Genomic DNA, 19,286 nt, shown 5'->3' with positions numbered 1-19,286 from the left:
ATCCCAGCTACTCGGGAGGCTGAGGCAGGAGAATGGTTTGAACCCGGAGGCGGAGGTTGCAGTGAGCCAAGATCGCACCACTGCACTCCAGCCTGGGTGACAGAGTGAGACTCCATCTCAAAAAAAAAAAAAAAAGACTGGGCACGGTGGTTCAAGCCTGTAATCCCAGCACTTTGGGAGGCTGAGGCGGGTGGATCACTTGAGGTCAGGAGTTCAAGACCAGCCTGGCCAACATGGTGAAACCTCATCTTTACTAAAAATACAAAAAAGCCGGGCATTGTGGCATGTGCCTGTAATCCCAGCTACTCAGGAGGTTGAGGCAGGAGAATTGCTTGAACCTGGGAGGTGGAGGTTGGAGGTTGCAGTAAGCCAAGATTGCGCCACTGTACTCTATCCTGGGCAACAGAGCAAGACTCCATCTCAAAAAAAAGGAAAGAAAGAAAAAGAAAAAAGGAAAAAAAGAGTATGTCTCAGGGGATGTGATAGGGATTGTGTGTCTTGTTTATTGCTGTTTCCTTGGCCCCGAAAATAGTAGCGGGCATGCATTCATTCATTTGACAAGTTGTTACGGAGTTCCCATCACCGTACCAGGCCCTGTCCCAGGCGTGGGGGCTGGAGGGAAGTAGCAGTTTGCCAAACACTGCCTCTGCTCTTATGGAACTTCCATTCTAGTGGGGAGAGATGGGTAACAAACAAATACATGGTCCTGCAGGTGGTGACGAGTGCTCAGTGTGCAGTGAAGCAGGCTAAGGAGGGCTTCTCTCCACCTAGGCGGCTCAGGAAGTTTGCTCTGACCCTGAAGGAAGGGCGGGAGGGATCCCTGGGAGAGTACAAGGCAAAGTTTAAGGCTTCCAGGTGAGCACATGCTTGGCAGGAAGTACAGGGGATGGTAGGGATGAGGCTGGAATGTGCTGGGCTTGAAACTTGACCTTGACATAGGCTCTAGGCCTCTTGTGACCTCTCAGAGCTCGTGGGACCTTGGAGACCACTCTAAGGACTTCAGCTTTGATTTCTGGGTGGAATAGGAAGCCACTGTAGGGTTCTGAACATAGTGACAGATCTTATCAAAAGGATCTGTCTGGCCGGGCATAGTGGCTCATACCTGTAGTTCTAGCACTTTGGGAGGCCAAAGCAGGAGGATCACTTGAGTCCAGGAGTTGGAGATCAGCCTGGGCAACATAGTGAGACCCTGTCTCTACAAAAAGTAACAATAAAAATAAAATAGCCCAGAGCAATGGCATGTGCCTGTAGTCCTAGCTACTTGGGAAGCTGAGGTGGGAGGACTGTTTGAGCCCAGGAGATCGAGGCTGCAAGTAAGCTATGATTATGCCATTGTACTCCAGCCTGGCCAACAACGCGAGACCCCAACTCTTGAAAAAAAAAAAAAAAAAAAAGAAGAGCCTGCAGAGGCTCAGAAGAGGCTCCTGCCTTAGGCCAGGGAGGGAGGCCATGTCCAGGGGCAGCAATGCAGGCAATGGGCAGTTGCTGCCTTGGGATGTGCCTGTATTTGAAGGCAGAGCCAACAGAGCTGCTCTGTTGACATGAGTAGGTAATTAGCAAATATTTGTTTGAATGAGTGTTGAATCATGAAACTCCCTACAGTCCACGGAAGCTCCCCCTCCTTCAGAACATCCGCCTTGACTGTTGCTGGAGTCTACACCCACGACCGGCCCTTTCAGCTTTCTCCTGTCCCCTGCTCTGGCCCCATCATCAGGGAGCGTCTGTGGGCTCATCCAAACTTGATGGGTCTCCCAGTTCCATGCTCTCACTGAGCCCAGCCTGCTGTTTGGGCAATGTCTGCCTTCATCATTAGATCACCAGCTGCCTAAGGGCAGGGGCCCTGTCTGTCCTGCTCAGTGCTGTGTCCCCAGCCCCTAGGAGGAATCCTGGTACACAAAAGGTGCTCGGTAAAAAGGTGCTGAGTGGTGAACAGGTCTGCCCCGTCCCTCTGGGCTTTTGCTTCTTTTCTGGCCAGGCTGAAGGGCTACAAGCTGAACTCCAGGCAAGGGACAACTGCCTACCCCTTGTCCCAGAATCTGGGTCCTGTTCCCCTCACGCTCAAGTTCTGAGAGGTCACAGGAGGCCTAGAGCCTATGTCAAGGTCAAGTTTTCTTTTTTTTTTTGAGATGGAGCTTTGCTCTCGTTGTCCAGGCTGGAGTACAATGGCGCGATCTCGGCTCACTGCAACCTCCACCTACCGGGTTCAAGCGATTCTTCTGCCTCAGCCTCCCAAGTAGCTGGGAGTACAGGCGTGCGCCATCGCGCCCAGCTAATTTTGTATTTTTAGTAGAGACGGGGGTTTCACCATGTTGGCCAGGCTAGTCTTGAACTCCTGACCTCAGGTGATCCGCCCGCCTCGGCCTCCCAAAGTGCTGGGATTATAGATGTGAGCCACTCCGCCCAGCCCAAGTTTTCAGTTTCTAGAGTACCTGTGTGCCCCCACCCCCACCGCCCTCTCCACCCCAAACTTGAGAAAAGACAGCCACCCAGTGGTCATTTTTCTAAACTTTTGTTTATTTTTTATAGCAATCGTCATGTTTAGAGAAGTAAATAACACATTTAAAAACCTTCTCAGGGCCAAAGGATGCCAGAGTATTTACAAACACATGGAGGAAGGGCGGCAAGACATGAGGGGCTGGGGCTCTGGGGCTAGGACTCTACCCAGGACCCTGCCCCAGGCCCTGAGCCAAGCACGGACGCTGATGTCAGCCACCAGGACTGTCCCACTGGCCACAGTGTGGGCTCAGAGAACATTCTGGCAGCCGTGGGGTTCTGTTCAGTGGGCCTGGTGGAGACCCTCTAGCCGACCTGTGGCCCCGCCTCCCATCCAGGGGGCTTCCCGTGCCCCACAGGCCAGCTCAGAGGGGTCTCTGGGAAGCACCGAAGGACAGGGGGCAGTGTGGGGGACACAGGGTCTGGGACAGAGGCCGGGATGCCCTGGCCTGCCCGGCATGGGACAGAGACACGCACACGCACACACACATACACACATACACACTGTACCTTCACAGAAAAATCGCAACAGGGGAGATTTTTTTGTGTGTGATTTTTTTTTTTTTTTTTGTCTTCTAAGTCTTCATGTCTACAGTGTTATTTTTTGCTATTAGTTTTTGTTTCTTCGACAGTGACATAAACTGAGGTAAACATCTGTGACCAACACCTCTCCTAAGGGGCAAAGGGTCCCAGCCCGACCAGCAGAGGAGGTGGCAGCACCAGGGCCCCAACCTGGTGTTCCGGTTCTGCTCTGGGGTCAGGCTGGAGGCTGGCCCTCTGGGTGCCTCTGGGAATGAGGGGGCTGGGCTACATAACTACGGTCCCCTCCCAACTCTAACATACTAGATACTACAACGGCTGGGGAAACTCCCGAACAGGATCTTAACAGAGAGAGGGAGAGAGAGAAAGAGAGGAGAGAGAGAGAGAGAGAGAGAGTGAGAGAGAGAGAGAGAGAGAGGAGAGAGAGCACGGCAAGGGACGTCTACTGTGGAATCTCGATTCCTAGTTATTGCAGGAGAGATCAGGATGTCGCGAGGCCTAAGGCAAAAGGAGAAGTCGCGGCTGGGAGAGGCAGCCCCGATGGGCTCCAGGTGGGCCGGGGGCAGTGACCAGGGCCTTCTCTGAGACCTGGTCCTTGGAGGGAGTGGGGGTTTGCTACTTACCTGGCATGTGGAGGGCCCATACCTACTGGGGAGGTGGAGTCTGGAGAGGAGTGGGCACAGTGGGGAGAGTGGGGCCAGGCCCTGGGGCCACCCCACACTGTTTGTAAACTGGACCCGGGCAGGGCAGGGGACCTATAGCCCTTTTTCAAGGTGGGAATGAGTGGGGAGTGGAGAGGTTGGGGCACCAGCCAGAAAGTGCTCGGAGTTCACGCTGGCCGGCCTGGCCCATCAAAGAGCCCCTCAAATGGCCCAGAACCCCAGGAGGGACCCTGGCAGGGGACCCTGACAGGGACAGCCTCACCCATGTGGTGCTTATTGCGGGGGTCCCGGGCCTCCACAGAGAGGGGCAGGGGGTCAGGCGGGGGTGCTGTTGTCTCTGTTTTGCTGCCTGGGGGCCTGAACCAACCTGCAGGGGCCTCCTTGCCGGATTTCCTGAGGGCTGTGGTGCAAGGCAGGCCTGGGCGCCCTGGGACAGCTGCCTGGGAGGACCAGGGTGTGGTGGGGGGGGGGGCGCTGGTGAGGGGTCTGGACGCACAGTCACTGAACGCAAAGGATGGCACCCACGCGTCTGCACCCTACACATGTGCACACACACCTAGTCACACACTAGCCCCCTGGTGTCCACCGCCCCCATTCTCACACCCACACATGCAGGTCCTACGCCCTGCACACTCCAGCGCCAGAAAAGTGGGAGACGTGAGGATGGGGTCTTGGAGGTTGGCGTGTTTGACCCCAAGAAACCCAGGAGAAATTTCCAGCACGAACCAGCTCGCCACCTGCTGGAAGCCCAGGCTACTACGTCTAGGCTGTGTGGCAAGGGCTGGGAGGACCTGGCAGAGGTCCCTGGGCCTGGGACAGTGCGGCTGGCAGGGGGAGCTGGGCCCTGCTCTCGGCTCCACACTCACTCCCCTGCCCTAAGGATGGGGGCAGCTGAGACCCCTGCCCTGTGAGCCCTTCTATCCCCACAAGTTGTCAGGACAATCCCTTGTGGTTAGGGGGAGGGGCGGGGAGAGAGCTCTATTTCTCAGCCAGTGCCAAGCTACCCTCCCTCCTGGGCTGTGATTTCATTTGTGCAATGGGGGTGTGCAGGAGTCACTAGCTTCTCGGGGCCTGTCCCGCACATACACGCACTTATGCGACATCCAGACATTTGCTACATTTTCCAAGGGCTTGGCCTCTCCCCTCCAGCCTCCAGAAGGGAGGGCAGGACACAGCTGCCCTTCGCTCACTGCCCTGATCCCAGCCTGTGCCCAGGGGCCTTAAGCCCCCTCTCTGCCCAACACTTCAGTCCCTTTCTGTACCCAGGGTGGGGAGGGGGCAGAATGGGATGGCGAGGAGGAGGGGATCTGGGGTGGGATCGAAGGATGATCTGCCAGGGGGTATGGAAGGCCAGGAGCAACGAGTCCGGGTTCCAGGGCTCAGGGAGGCGTCTGGGAGTGTGGCCCGAAAAGCTCCCTTGCTCTTGGCGTGTGTGTGTGTGTGTGTGTGTGTGTGTGTGTGTGTGTGTGTGTGGTGTGGTGTGGTGGCCTCCGAATTCTCGGGTCTGTGGGGCTTGGCTCCTCTGGGCCAAGCCCCCGCTCACCAGGCCGCGCTAGGGGTCTTTGGTGGCCCCCTCACCAGCCCGCCGGGGACGGACCAGGTGCCGGGCCGCGTCCTGCCTAGTCTACCGCTGCGCCCCCTGCCCCGCGGCGAGGTGGCTCCATTCCCTACCGCCGCACCGGGCACCGGCTCGGGGCGGGCCCGGGCTGCTCCCGGGTCCGAGGGCGGCGGAGGCGACTCAGACGCAGATCTCGATGGCCGTGGCCAGCACCACCTGCCCTTTGCTCTTGTCCGCGCGGCCGTCGGTCCGGCCGGGGGGCCCCGGGGGAGCTAGGCCGGGCTCGGGCACAGGCACCGGCACGGGCACTGGCACCGGCACCGGCACGGGCACGGGCACCGACCCGACGGCGGGGGGCGCGGGCCGGGAGCCGCTGCCGCTCTCGGTCAGCACCGTCCGCTTGAGCGGCCCAGGCGCCTCGAGGCGCAGTGGCCCGGCGGCGGGCGGACGGTCCCCGGGGGGCTTGCGCGCGCGGTGCGAGGGCCGGCGGCGCAGCTCGGACGTGAGCTCGTGCTTGAGGAAGCGGAACACCTCCTTGGCTGGGCCGCGGCGCTCGGGCTCCAGGGCCAGTAAGCGCTGGAACATGCGCAGCGCGGGCTCGGTGAAGCGGCGCCACTGCGAAGGCAGCCCCGGCAGGCGGCCCCGCTGCCAGCGCACGAACTCCTCGAAGAAGGCGTCGGCGCCCGACGCCGCCTCCCACGGGAAGTTGCCGGTGAGCACGCAGAAGATGAGCACGCCGAAGGCCCACACGTCCACGCCCGTGTCCACCGCCAGCCCGTCGGCGCGGCCCGCCTGGCACACCTCAGGCGCCGTGTAAGGGATGGTGCCGCTCACGCGCTTGACGCGGCAGCCCACGCGGCGCGTCATGCCGAAGTCGGCCAGTTTTACGCGGCGGCACTCGCGGTCGAACAGCAGCACGTTCTCGGGCTTGATGTCGCGGTGCACCAGCTGCCGCCCGTGCATGAAGTCCAGCGCCAGGCCCAGCTGCTGCACACAGCGCTTCACCGTGTCCTCAGGGAGCCCCACCTGCGGGCGGCCGGGGGAAGCCGCGCTCAGTTTCCAGCTCTCCAGCGCCCGCCCCGCCGCCCTCCCCTCCAGCTCCCTCTCTAGCAAGGCGGTTTTCGCCTCCCACCCTGTCCCCAGTAACTGGGGCGACCGCGCAGACGCGGCCCGGATGCTGCTGAGCGCCCTTTCCCTCGCTGTCTCATCCAATTCTCATAGTGGCTACCATGCCTGCTTCTCCTATGGGGACATCGGGGCTCCAGGAGGGACACGCGGCTCTCCAGGAGGTTGATGAGGGGGTCCGCGGCGCCCTCCACCTGCTGTCATTTTGCCCTGCCTGCTAGATACTTATCTCGTCGGTCTTCCCCAACTAGAACGGGGCTCCCTGAGCTTCCCGTCCTGTTCCCTGCTGTGTCCGTGCATCTGTGTCTCCAGATTCTGGCATGTAGTAGGTGCTCAGCAAAGGAGGACCTGCTCCGAAGGTCTCATCACTCAGCCAGCAAGTGGCAGAGCAGATTTAAAGCTAGTGCCTGGAACCCTCCCCCACTGTCCCGGTTCCAGGGTCGCTTCCTCTGAGGGCCCCTTCCCAGGTGGATCTGACACCTCTCCTCTTGTGTAGCCCCAGGGGAGGGCCCAGTGACTTCATCCCATCATTCTCACTGTCTCCTTTTAGGCGCTCATCTCCATCTGTTATTATCTGGCCCGCTGTGGAGTGTCAGTTTCCCACTAGAACAGGGACTTTTGTCTTCCTTACTGCACAGCCCCACCTCCCCAAATGGTAACTGACATACAGCAGGCGCCCAGTAAATACTTGTTAATTAAATGGTCTGACTCCACTCCCACTCTCACACTCTGGGACCCTGAAGACCCTTTCCCCACCCTATGCCACCATCCCGAGTACCTGGGGAGGGATGATGTCAAACAGGTCCCCAGCAGGTGCGTACTCCTGGGCAAAGACGTAGCAGTCCTCTGTCTCAAAGACCACGTCAAAGACCTTGATGATGAAGGGGCTGGAGGAGAGGCTGTTGGTGATGCTCACCTCCCGTAGGAAGTTCTTCAGCTTGGTTTTGCTCTTGTTCACAAACTTCAGTGCCATTTTTGTGCCTGATGGGAGCAACAGCAACAGGGTTGAAGCCCCCTCTCCCAGTGCCTCCGCACTGGATGCACCCATGCCTGTCTCTGGACCCTGGTGCAACAGGGTCCCCAGCAGGCATGACTGTCCTCATCTCACGGATGGGAACAGACCCAGAGAGAGGAAAGGACTTGCCCAAGGCCATGCAGGCAGGGTCAACCTGGGCCTTCTACACCCACTCTGCAGCTCTCCAAGAGGAGGGGGCGAGGGGGCCTGTGATGTCCTCCACCTCTCTCATTTTGTCCTGCCCACCATATGCTTATTTATCTTGTCAGCCTACCCCATCTAGAACGGGTCTCCCTAAGCTTCCTGTCTTGCTAAATGGATGAATGAATAAGAAATGAGACACTGCAAGGCATGTGTCCACAACTCTGTGCCTGGGCAAGCATCTGTGCCCATCTGGTACATAGCTGGGTGGAGCACACATGTGTGTCCACGGAGCATTTACACATCGCAGGCCCTGCCTTCAGCACTGCACATTCACAACTCACACTTCATTATGATTGTATGGGTTGTGAACTAATGTTACCCTATTTTACAGAGAAGGACTCTGAAGCACAGAGAGGTGAAGTCACTTGCTCAAGGTCACACAGCAAGCAAGTAACAAAGCTCAGGTGACCCCATGTTAGGTGCTCCTCCTGCTGCCCTCAGTTAGCACAAAGCCCCTGGACCCAAGCGCGTGCAGCTGTGGGAGCTCACGCAGCCCCAGCCCCTGGCTGGCTGGGTGGCACGGCTGTGACCTACAGTGTGGGGGAGGTATCAAGCTCAGTGACTAAGCGACAAGGCTCTGGAGATGACTCCTGGGGTCTCGTTTTGGTTCACAGCCTCTGTAGCTGCAGGGCATTGGCTATGTGGCTGAATTGGCCTAGGTCTCCCTGTCCTCACCTGAGAGATGGTGATTGCAATACTGACCTCACAGGTCCTTCCACCACCCATTAAGTGTGGCACCCTGTTCCTGAGGAACCACCCTCACTCTCCATCCACCTTCCTGGGGCCAGACATCCCTGAGACGCTGGTGATACTCAGACACAGCCGGCAGCTCTGCCCTCTCCAGACACTCCTGGCACAGCCCCTTGGCTGTCTCAAAGTCACCCCAGATGGCCCCACAGCAGCCCATCCTGTACCCTGGCCACTCTGCCCCGGATTCCTCCCTTGCCCCATCTGCCCAGTCTCCTTCCCCCTGGGCTGCCTCAGGTCTCATCCTCTCCATCTGGCCCCTGACCCTGCCTCCTGGCTTCCACAGAGCACCAGAGAGCCCCGGCCCAGCTGGAAGGTCATGTCCCCCGACCCCAACCTCCCAGCCCTGCCCCACCCCAACCTCTCAGCCCTGCCACCCTGCACTTGTTCACCTGTGCCCTTGTAGACCACCAGGTCAACCTTCCCATAGGTGCCTTTGCCCAGCTCCCGGACTAGTTCGTAGTGCTTGGTGACGTCGCTGGCGGCCAGTGTGCGGAGAGTCAGGGCCTGCATGTCTTCAGTGAGAAGGGGCACACCGGCACCAGGCCCAGGGGCAGTCCCCGGCCCACAGCAGGTCAGGGAGCGGGGCGGCTCAGGCTCTGGGCAGCCCACGCTCATCTTCTCCCTGTTGGGTAGGGGTGGTGAGCATGAAGTGTGACATCAGGCAAGGGTCCCCTCCTCCAGCCCCTCCGCCCTCCCCAGAACCCAGAAAACTTGAGGATGGACCCGGATGCCAGGCCCAAGATAACCACAAGGGGGCGACAAGCATCTTGGTCGCGTCGCCTTCCCCAAAGCCTCAGGGGCCAGGCCTGAGTCAGCTCCCCCAAGACCAGTCACTGCCAGACCCTGCACTTGGTGGCACCAGCTCCTCTGCCTCACGCTGCCACCCGCACACAGTGTCAGGCAAGGCCCCTGTTTATGTCACACAGACACAGCCAGATACCGAGTTCACACGGGTACTCCCATTCAGAAGCGTTGGTTTTATTTGGATTGTAGAGAGTGGGGTCCCACTATGTGGCCCAGGCTGGTCTCGAAATCCTGGATTCAAGTGATCCCTCTGCCTGGCCCTCCCAAAGTGCTGGGATTACAGGCATGAGCTACTGCACCCGGCTTGTTGTTATTTTTATTTCTGAGACAGGGTCTTGCTCTGTCACCCAGGCTGGAGTGCAGTGGCGCAATCACAGCTCACTGCAGCCTCGACCTCCCAGGCTTAAGCTATCCTCCCATCTCAGCCTCCTGAGTAGATTGGATTACAGGCATGTGCCACCACACCTGGCTAATTTTTATTTATTTATTTTAATTTTTAGTTCTGGGGTACATGTGCAGGATGTGCAGGCTTGTTACATAGGTAAACGTGTGCCATGGTAGTTTGCTGCACCTATCATGCCTAATTTTTAATTTTTTGTAGAGTTGGCATTTCTCTATGTTGCCCAGGCTGGTCTAGAACTCCTGGCCTCAAGTGATCCTTCCACCTCAGCCTCCCAAAGCACTAGGATTACCAGCATGAGCCACCGTGCCCAGCTTATTCACAAGTACTGACGAAGCACCTGCTGTTCCCCAGGGCCTTCCAAAGCCTGGAGGACACAGCATGGAACAAACACCTAGGATTCCCTGCCACCATGGGGCTTACACCCCAGGGGGAGAAGGGCAGTAGACACAGTGATCACATCAGTTGTATATTACAATCGAAAGTGGTATGGCTGTCCATAAGGTAGGGGGTGGGGAAGAGGTCTGAGGGCCATGATTGCATCATCACATACCTTGGCCACGTGGTCTCAGGCCAAACTGGCAGGATGGTATAGATGTGGCCACACCATCCCACCACACACATGGCCACACATCAGCACAGCCTGGCAGTGCCTCCCCCACTGCAGACGACCTCACCACCCGACTAATGAACACTGCGCCTGGCCAACCTGACTTTTTAAAAAATTGTATTTAGGCTGGGCACGGTGGCTCACAACTGTAATCCCAGCACTTTGGGAGGCTGAGTGGGCGGATCACTTGAGGTCAGGAGTTCGAGACCAGACTGGTCAATGTGGCGGAACCCTGTCTCTACTAAAAATACAAAAATTAGTTGGGCATGGTGATGTACGCCTGTAATCCCAGCTAACAAAAATTAGCTGGGCATGGTGGTGCACACCTGTAATCCCAGCTACTTGGGAGGCTGAGGTAGGAGAACTTCTTGAACCCTGGAGGTGGAGGCTGCAGTGAGCAGAGATCGTGCCACTGCATTCCAGCCTGGGTGACAGAACAAGACTCCGTCTCAAAAAAAAAAACTGTATTTGTATTGAGACAGGGTCTTGCTCTGTTGCCCAGGCTGAAGGGCAGTAGGGTGATCATAGCTCACTGCAGCCTCGAACTCCTGGGCTCAAGGGATCCTCCTGCCTCAGCCTCCTGAGTAGCTGGGACTGCAAGCATGCACCACCACATCTGGCTGATGTTTAAATTTTTTGGAGAGATGGGGTCTTGCTATGTTTTCCAGGCTGGTCTCAAACTCCTGAGATCAAGCGATCCTTCCACCTTAGCCTCCCAAAGTGCTGGGACTACAGCGTGAGCCACCACTTGGGCTAAGACCTGACTTGTCATGTGGGTGACAGTGAACTAACTCTCCATCCGTGGCCTTCATTTCTTTATTTCCCCTTATCTCATGTCATTTTTCTAGTTTTATTGAGGTATATTTGGTGTTCAAAAAACTACACATATTTGAAGTGTACAGTGTGATGATTCTGACATATGTATACATCCCTGCCGTCGAGACCACGAACACATCCATTACCCCAAAGTTTCCTTTTGCCCCTTTCTAAAACCCCATCCCCCAACCCCTGTCTTCCAGGCAACCACTCTGGGCATTCACTTCTCATCTGTAAATGGAGAGAGGTAGACTAGGGGGGACGAGCCTTTCCCAGGCGCAGGCACACGAGTATGTATCTGTGTGTGCACCGGCAAGAGAGGCCAGGGCTGCCTCCTTTAGAAGCTGCCACCAGCCTCCAGCCCCTGAGCACCTGCTTCCCAGTGCAGCATCCCTCTACCCTCCCTGCACTCCCTTCTCCCTTTTTTCCCTTTTTTTTGAGACGGAGTTTCTCTCTTGTCACCTAGGCTGGAGTGCAGTGGTGTGATCTTGGCTTTTTGCAACCTCCGCCTCTTGGGTTCAAACGATTCTCCCACCTCAGCCTCTCAAGTAGCTGGGATTACAGGTGTGCGCCACCATATCTGGCTAATTTTTGCATGTTTAGTAGAGATGGGGTTTCACCATGTTGGCCAGGCTGATCTCGAACTCCTGACCTCAGGTGATCCATCGCCTGGGCTTCCCAAAGTGCTGGGATTACAGGCGTGAGCCACCGCACCTGGCCCCTTCTCCCTCTAATCCCAGACATGTCACTCCAGTGCCCCTAGCCTGCTCCTAAGCACCCCTGCACCCTGAAGAACAATGACCACAGCTCCCTCTGGGAGAAGGCACAGATGTAGAGCCAGACAGCCTGGGTCTGAGTCCCAACTCTGTCACTTGCTAGCTGGATGTCCTTGGGCAAGTTACTTCCTCTCTCTGTGCCTCAGTTTCCTCATCTATACAAAGGATATAATAATAGTGCGTTGGGCCACGCAAGGTAGCTCACGTCTGTGATCCCAGCAATCTGGGAGGCCAAGGTGAGAGGATTGCTTGAGGCCAGGAGTGTGAGACCAGCCTGAGCAAGACCCTGTCTCCACAAAAATTAAAAAAAAAAAAAAGTTAGCTGGGTGTGGTGGTGCATACCTGTGGTCCCAGCTACTCAGGAGGCTGAAGCAGAAGGATCACTTGAACCCAGGAATTCGAGGCTGCAGTGAGCTATGATCACTTCACTGCACTCCAGCCTGGATGACAGAGTGAGACCCTATCTAAATATTATAATAATAATAATAATAACGACAACAACAACAACAGTGCCTTCTCCCGATGCGTTCTTGCGAGGGTTAAGTAAGTTAACAGGCGTGAAGCCCTGGCATGTGGCATGCAGTAAGTGCTCCATAGGTGCCCAGGCTTGCTGTGTTGTTCTCGTCATCATCACCGGCTTTCTCTCTGGCTGAGCAAGGGTGGGCGGGCGGGTGGGCATTGCTGGAGGCTGGGAGGGGGTGAGCACTCCATGAGCCCCGCATCCTCTCCCAGCCCTGCGGCTCCCTTCCAGGCCCCAAGCCTCTCCTCCTCCTCTGCCTTCCCCTTCACTCTCGGCACGACCCAGCCTCCCACTTCACACGGAGAGGAGGAACATCAGGAGAGAACTTCCTGGCCTCCCACCCAGCCCCAAACGGAGCTCCATCTGCACCGTCCTCTCAGCTGGCTGGGGAGGAAGGAGCCCTCCCCTCCCCGCCCTGCAGCCTGCTCCCATCCCTGTCTCCCCAGCCTCCTGCCTCCCTCCATTCATGAACCAGCTCATCTCCCCTGTCAGTATGTTTTTTTTTTTTTTTTTAAGACAGGGTCTTGCTCTGTCATCCAGGCTGGAGTGCAGTGGCGTGATCTCAGTTCACTGCAACTTCTGTATCCCGGACTCTGGCAATCTTCCCATCTCAGCCTCCTGAGTAGCTGGGACCACAAGGTGTACGCCACCACACCTGGCTAATTTCTGTATTTTTTGTAGAGATGGGGTTTCACCATGTTGCCCAGGCTGGTCTTGAACTCCTGACCTCAAGCAATCCTCCAAAGTGCTGGGATTACAGGTGTGAACCACCGCACCCAGCCTCCTGTCGTTTTTTAAATTAAATTTTTTTTAAACAGGGTCTTGCTCTGTTGCCCAGGCTGGAGTGCAGTGGTGCCCCCATGGCTCACTGAAGCCTCCAGCTCCTGGGTTCAAGCAATCCTCCCACCTCAGCCTCCTGAGAAGGTGGGGCCACAGGCGCGTGCCACCACGCCCAGATAATTTTTTTTCGTATTTTATTTATTTTATTTTGAGACAGAGTTTCCCTCTTGTTGCCTGGCGCAATCTTGGCTCGCCGCAACCTCTGCCTTCCGGGTTCAAGCGATTCTTCTGCCTCAGCCTCTGGAGTAGCTGCAATTACAGGCATGTGCCACCACGCCTAATTTTTGTATTTTTAGTAGAGACAGGGTTTCTCCACGTTGGTCAGGCTGGTCTCGAACTCCCGACCTCAGGTGATCCACCCGCCTCAGCCTCCCAAAGTGCTGGGGTTACAGGCGTGAGCCACCGCATCCGGCCCATATTTTATTTTTTGTAGAGATGGGGTCTCACCTTGTTGCCCAGGCTGGTCTTGAACTCCTGGGCTCAAACAGTCCTCCTGCCTCGGCCTCCCAAAGTGCTGGGATTACAGGCCTGAGCCACTGTACTTGGCCTCCTTGCCCCTGTTCCAACAGGAACTTCCTCTCCAGCAACTGTCTTTTCTTTCCTAGCTCATTTCCACCTAAACATGTGCCCTGGCCTCGCTCATTCCACAGTCCCCTCCACCAGAGGTAGGAACAGTGCCAGGCCCAAAGAACCCGGTCCCACATGCCCTTCCTCTCTACTCTAGTGTGCTGATCCAAACGCAGACATGCCACTTGCCACCATGTCTCCACGCAGTCCCAGCTCTGGGCTGGACAGCACTGGCTCTTTCCCGCAGCCAACAGCTGGGCTTACATGGGGCGACATCTCCGCGTGATCGTCTTTCCCTGGTCTCAGGCTTGGAAAAAATCTCTTCCAACCCCTGTGAAATGTCCACCCACCAACGGGGTGATGAGGCTTCCGAGTTAGAAAACCAAGGTGACCGCGGCAACACCAGCAGGGAGAGGCAAGGCTGCTTCTGTGCAGGCCTCCCCGGGGCCTGCTTGTCCTTGGGCCCTTTCTGTGTGGACTGTTGGGCTGTCCCCCAGGGGCTCTGATGAGCACGCAGCCCTCTTTGCCTCAAACTCCTCCCCACGCCCACCAGGGAGACGCTGGGCTGCTCCCCTGACCTACTTTTCCTGATGTGTGTGGAGTCCCCAAGGGCTGCTGAGATGGGCGGTCCACGTGCATACAGCACACACATCCACACGTGTGCAATCCTCCCGCCTTGGGCTTTGGCCCTGCAAGGCCACCTCAGGCTGTTCTGTGTACCCTGGGAGCTTAATTGGTGGCCACCAGTGGCTACAAGCCCTCCCTGCCTCCCACACCCAGGGACAGGATGCTTGGCTTATCTCTGCCCTCTGGCATGTCTGCCTCAGAGTTGCCCTGGGAAGGGCTGGGCTGGATCAGGGACACAGTCCAGTGGGCTCAGTTTGGGCCCCATGTGTGCCCCCCACTGTCAGGTTCAGCCCATGCTCTGACCACTACCCCACGCTGCCTCTCTATGGCTTTATTTAATGCACTTATTTACTTTAATTCTTTTTTTTTTTTTTTAGAAATAGGATCTTGCTCTGTTGCCCAGGCTGGAGTGCAGATCATGGCTCACTGTAGCCTTGAACTCCTGGGCTCAAGCAGTCCTCCCATCTCAGCCTTCTTGTGAGTAGCTAGGACTGCAGGTGTGCATCATGGTGCACAGCTAATTTTTTATTTTTTGTGTTTAGAGATGGGGTCTCGCTATGTTGCCCAGGCTGCTTTTAAACTCCTAGCCTCAAGCGATGATCCTGCCAAGCCACCACCCCTGGCCTCTCTAAGGCTTTAGTGTCCTCTATTCTATCTCCTCAATTCCTGAAGAGTCTCTCCTGCCTGTTCCACCTCCCTGCCATGCCTCCTCATTGCCAGGTCTCACTCCTCCAGGAAGACTTCCCTGCTGCCCTCACACGTGCTGACTCCTGTCTCTGCTGAACAGCAAGATTCACAGGGGCTGCCTGTCCCTCTCTCAGGGCCCTTGTTGAATACCTCAGCTGTGTCCCTGTCTGCCCATCAACAAACCAAGAGCTCCCCAGGGGCAGGGGCTGGATCGGATTCACCCCTCTCCTGCATCCCTTTCCTGGTTCCCAGGGCTCAGCTTTGGGGGTCCCCCTACTGTCCCCTCCCTCCTTCTTCTCCTTCCACACCTCCCTCTCCCTTCAGGCCTTTTCTCCGCAAGGTGTCAGCAGGAGACAAGGAATTAATCCACGCACCCATCCCTGCCTCTGTGTCATCCGCCAGGTACATGCTGCCTCTGACCCAGTTCCGGCGCACGTGGCGTCGGAGGCACAGGGGGAGCAATGGGCCTTGAGGCTTGGCCTTGATCCTAATGTGCGCCACTTTTTTGCTGGGTGACCTTGAGCAAGTCACACCACTGCTCTGGGCCTCTGCTTCCCCATCCCTACCATGAAGAAATCAAGTAACAACAATAATAATGGAACCAACATTCACACAGGACTTACCACCTGCCTGGCCGTTCTCAGGACTAATGCACTTAATCCTCACAAATACGAGGTAGGCATTATTGTTAGCTCCACTTAAAAAAAATAGAGACAGGGTCTCACTATGCTGCCCTGGCTGGTCTCCAATTCTTGGCCTCAAGCAGTCCTCCTGCCTTGGCCTCTCAAAGTGCTGGGATTACAGGTGTGAGCTGCAGCACAGGCTTTTGAGATGAGGAAACAGGCAACTTGCCCAAGGTCACACAGCTAGCATTGGTATTGGCTCCAAAGCTGGTACCTTTCACTCTTGTGCTTTCCCAAGGCAGGATATTGGGAACATCGCACCCAGATTCCCCAGCCAGGTGGGGAAACTGAGGCCCAGAAGAGGGCCGAGTCTCAGTGGGAACTCGACCCTCAAAGTATTTCGTCATTGGTCGTCCCTGCCTCTACTTGCAGGAGCAGCTGTGGATGTGATGGCTGTGAACTTGCCAGCACCAGGCAGCGGAGGCCTCTCTGACCTCTGTTCACGCCGGGCTGTCAGCGCCGCATCCACCCACACTCAAGAGGGTGGAGGAAGGGCGCACACACCTCACACCTCAAGGGTGTGTCCTCACCGGCCCTGAGGGAGGCCTCCATCTGCCATCTGTGTTGCTGAGGGTGGGTGGGGGTCCCCCTCGACTTCATGGCAGTAGTCACGGCTCTGCCACAAGCTGGGAGGGCCACCATGGTGGGGGAGGGTTTCCCAAGCAAGAAGCAAGACTGAGCCGCCCACCACTTCCTGCTGGCGGTCGGCAAGCGTTGGCACCACCCTTATGAAACGATACCCAACTCATCGTCTGGCTCAGGCCTACTTTGGAGTCCTTGTTGCTCTCCCCACCAACACACACACAGATGCACAAGCATCCACACAGACACACATGCACACATGCGCACACACACAGACACACGTGTATACACAGACCTACATGGTGTGGCCAACTTGGAAAAATTTCATTCATTGAGTCCTCACAAAACCCCTGAGAAGGGGGGGTGCTTCCTATTATTTTATTTTTTTAAAAAATAAAAGGTTTCCCCATTTTGCCCAGGCTGGTCTTGAACCCCCAGGCTCAAATGATCCTCTTGCCTCAGCCTCCCGAGTAGCTAGGACCACAGGCATGCGCCACCACGTCCAGCTTGAATTCCTATTTTGAAAAAATAGCTTAATTGAGGTAGAACTTATATACCACCTAACTCCCATGGAGTGCACAATTGAATGATTTGAGTAAACGTAAAAGGCTGTGCAGTCATCGCCAGAACTGAGTGATGCCTTCTATTTAACAGACAACAAAAGAGGCCCAAGAGGTGGATGATACGCCCATAGTTATGACACAGACAGCCACCTGTCCCTCAGCAACGCGTGTGTCCTCTCCTATACTACAAAGTCGGGCTGGAGAGCGGCCATCCAGCAGGGAACCACGTTGCCTCCCTTGCATCCAGGCCAGCCATGTGACTGGATCCCCACTGGAATGTGCACAGAAGTGGTATGTGTGTCGCTGTCAGCCTGGGGCTTCAAAGGATCGGGGAAGGTTTATCTGCACTCTCTTCTTCTGCGGCTGGTTTGATGCAGAGGACTCCAAAACCCCAGAAGATGGTGGAGCCACAAGAGAAGAAGCACCTGGGTCCCCAGGTCACTGTGTGGAAAGCCTCCTGCTGTGGAGGATTGCCCGTCTGCATTGTTGTGGGAGCCACTGGGAAACTTCGATCATGTTTGGCTGCTGGGATATGGGGGCTTGTTTGTTACAGCAGCTGGCACTACCCCAATTCAAGGGTTATGCAGCAAGTAAGCAGAAGAGCTCAGATCTGGGGCTGCATGTGATGGCACCTGTAGTCCCACCACTTTGGGAGGCCGAGGTGGGAGGATTGCTTGAGGTCAGGAGTTCGAGGCTGCAGTGAGACATGATCACACCACTGTATTCCAGCCTGGACAACAGAGTGAGGACCCCATCTCTATCAATTAAAAACAAAACAAAACACACACACACACACACACACACACACACACACACACACACACCCCAAAGAACGCCAGGCACGATAGCTTGTGCCTGTAATCCCAGCAGTTGGATTGGGAGGCCAAGGCAGGTGGGTTGCTTGAGCCCAGGAGTTCAAGACCATCTGGGTAACATAGCAAGACCTCCATCTCTATCTACAAAGAAACAAAAAAATTAGCTGGGCATGGTGGCACATGCCTGTAGTCCCAGATACTTGGGAGGCTGAGGTGAAGGGATCGCTTAAGCCTGGGAGGTCTCAACAGAGTGAGACCCTGTCTCAAAAAAAAAAAAAAAAAGCCCAGGCATGGTGGCTCACACCTGTAATCCCAGCAATTTGGGAGGCTGAGGCAGGCAGATCACTTGAGATCAGGAGTTTGAGACCAGCCTGGACAACATGGTGAAACCCCATCTCTACTAAAAATGCAAAAATTAGCCAGGTGTGGTGGTGGGCGCCTGTAATCCTAGATATTTAGAGGGCTGAGGCAGGAGAATTGCACGAACCCGGGAGGTGGAGCTGGCAGTGAGCCGAGATTGTGCCATTGCACTCCAGCCTGGGTGACAGCGAGACTCTGTCTCAAAACAAACAAACCAGAGAGATTAGATTTGAACCTCAGCGTGTCCAACTCCCTGGAATGTGGCCAGAGGAGGTTAACCAGGACAGTGACAATACTGGGCACCAAGTGACAAGGACCCAGTTACAGAAGTAGGTGGAGAGTGACCAGCCTGTAAAGAGAAGATGGCTTGTTCCTATCCTGCTCTGTGGGAGAATAATTATGTTGGCAAATATTTCTTGAGCATTTACTATATGCCAGGCACTGTGCTAACCACTGTGGATTAATCTATTAGATAATAAGCACAGCAACCCTGGGAGGTGGGTGCTACCATCACTATCCCCATTTTACAGGAAGAGATATTGCTATGGTTTTAATGTCCCCTCCAAAACGCATCTTGAAATTTATTTATTTATTTTTTCTTTTCTTTCTTTCTTCTTTTTTTTTTTTTTTTTTTTTGAGACTGAGTCTCACTCTGTTGCCCAGGCTGGAGTGCAGTGGCATAATCTCAGCTCACTGCAACCTCTGTCTCCCAGGTTCAAGCGATTCTCCTGCCTCAGCCTCCCGAGTAGCTGGGACTACAGGCATGAGCCACCACGCCCAGCTAATTTTTGTATTTTTAGTAGAGATGAGGTTTCACCATGCTGGCCAGGCTGGTGTCTAACTCCTGACCTCAAGTGATCCACCCGTCTTGGCCTCCCAAAGTGCTGGGATTTCAGGTGTGAGCCACCACGTCCAGCCAATAAATGGTAATTTTTACTCTGTCATTTTAGAGACAGTGAAGCATAGTGGTTAAGCTTTTGGACACTGGAGTGATGGTGCCTGGATTTGAATCTTGGCTCTGCCACCTATTGGATGGATGATTTTGAACAAATGACATGACCACTCTGTGCCTCAGTTTCCACATCTGTGTATTGGGGTTAATAAGTCTCCGTGTCATAGGACATTGTGGGGATTAGATGAGTTCATTTACATGAGGTGCTTGGTACATGACAGGGGTTCCCTGAGTGTCAGCTATTTATCATCACTCTCCTCCCCGTTGGCATCATCAACCTATTCTAGCACCCCCAGCCTCTCTGTTCACAGTGGCCGCTGTTACTCACAGCCACCCC

The 19,286-nt window shown here is 55.7% G+C and overlaps 1 protein-coding gene across 2 annotated transcripts in view; it reads right to left on the bottom strand.

The window, feature by feature from the left end:
- Positions 1 to 2,493: 2,493 nt before the first annotated feature.
- SBK1 (SH3 domain binding kinase 1) overlaps positions 2,494 to 19,286 on the bottom strand; it is a 65,277-nt gene continuing 48,484 nt past the window's right edge. For both annotated transcript variants that reach the window (XM_004057402.5, XM_031002928.3), the window contains exons 2-4: positions 8,737 to 8,969; positions 7,157 to 7,359; positions 2,494 to 6,279 (exon numbers count right to left, since the gene is read on the bottom strand). In XM_004057402.5, coding sequence (XP_004057450.5) covers positions 5,434 to 6,279; positions 7,157 to 7,359; positions 8,737 to 8,969 — 1,282 coding nt within the window. In that variant the 3' untranslated portion in view covers positions 2,494 to 5,433. The remainder of the gene's footprint in view (positions 6,280 to 7,156; positions 7,360 to 8,736; positions 8,970 to 19,286) is intronic.

The sequence above is a fragment of the Gorilla gorilla genome, chromosome 18, assembly GCF_029281585.2.
Source record: "Gorilla gorilla gorilla isolate KB3781 chromosome 18, NHGRI_mGorGor1-v2.1_pri, whole genome shotgun sequence".
Taxonomy (NCBI): domain Eukaryota; kingdom Metazoa; phylum Chordata; class Mammalia; order Primates; family Hominidae; genus Gorilla; species Gorilla gorilla.
This window is presented reverse-complemented; position numbering and strand designations above follow the sequence as displayed.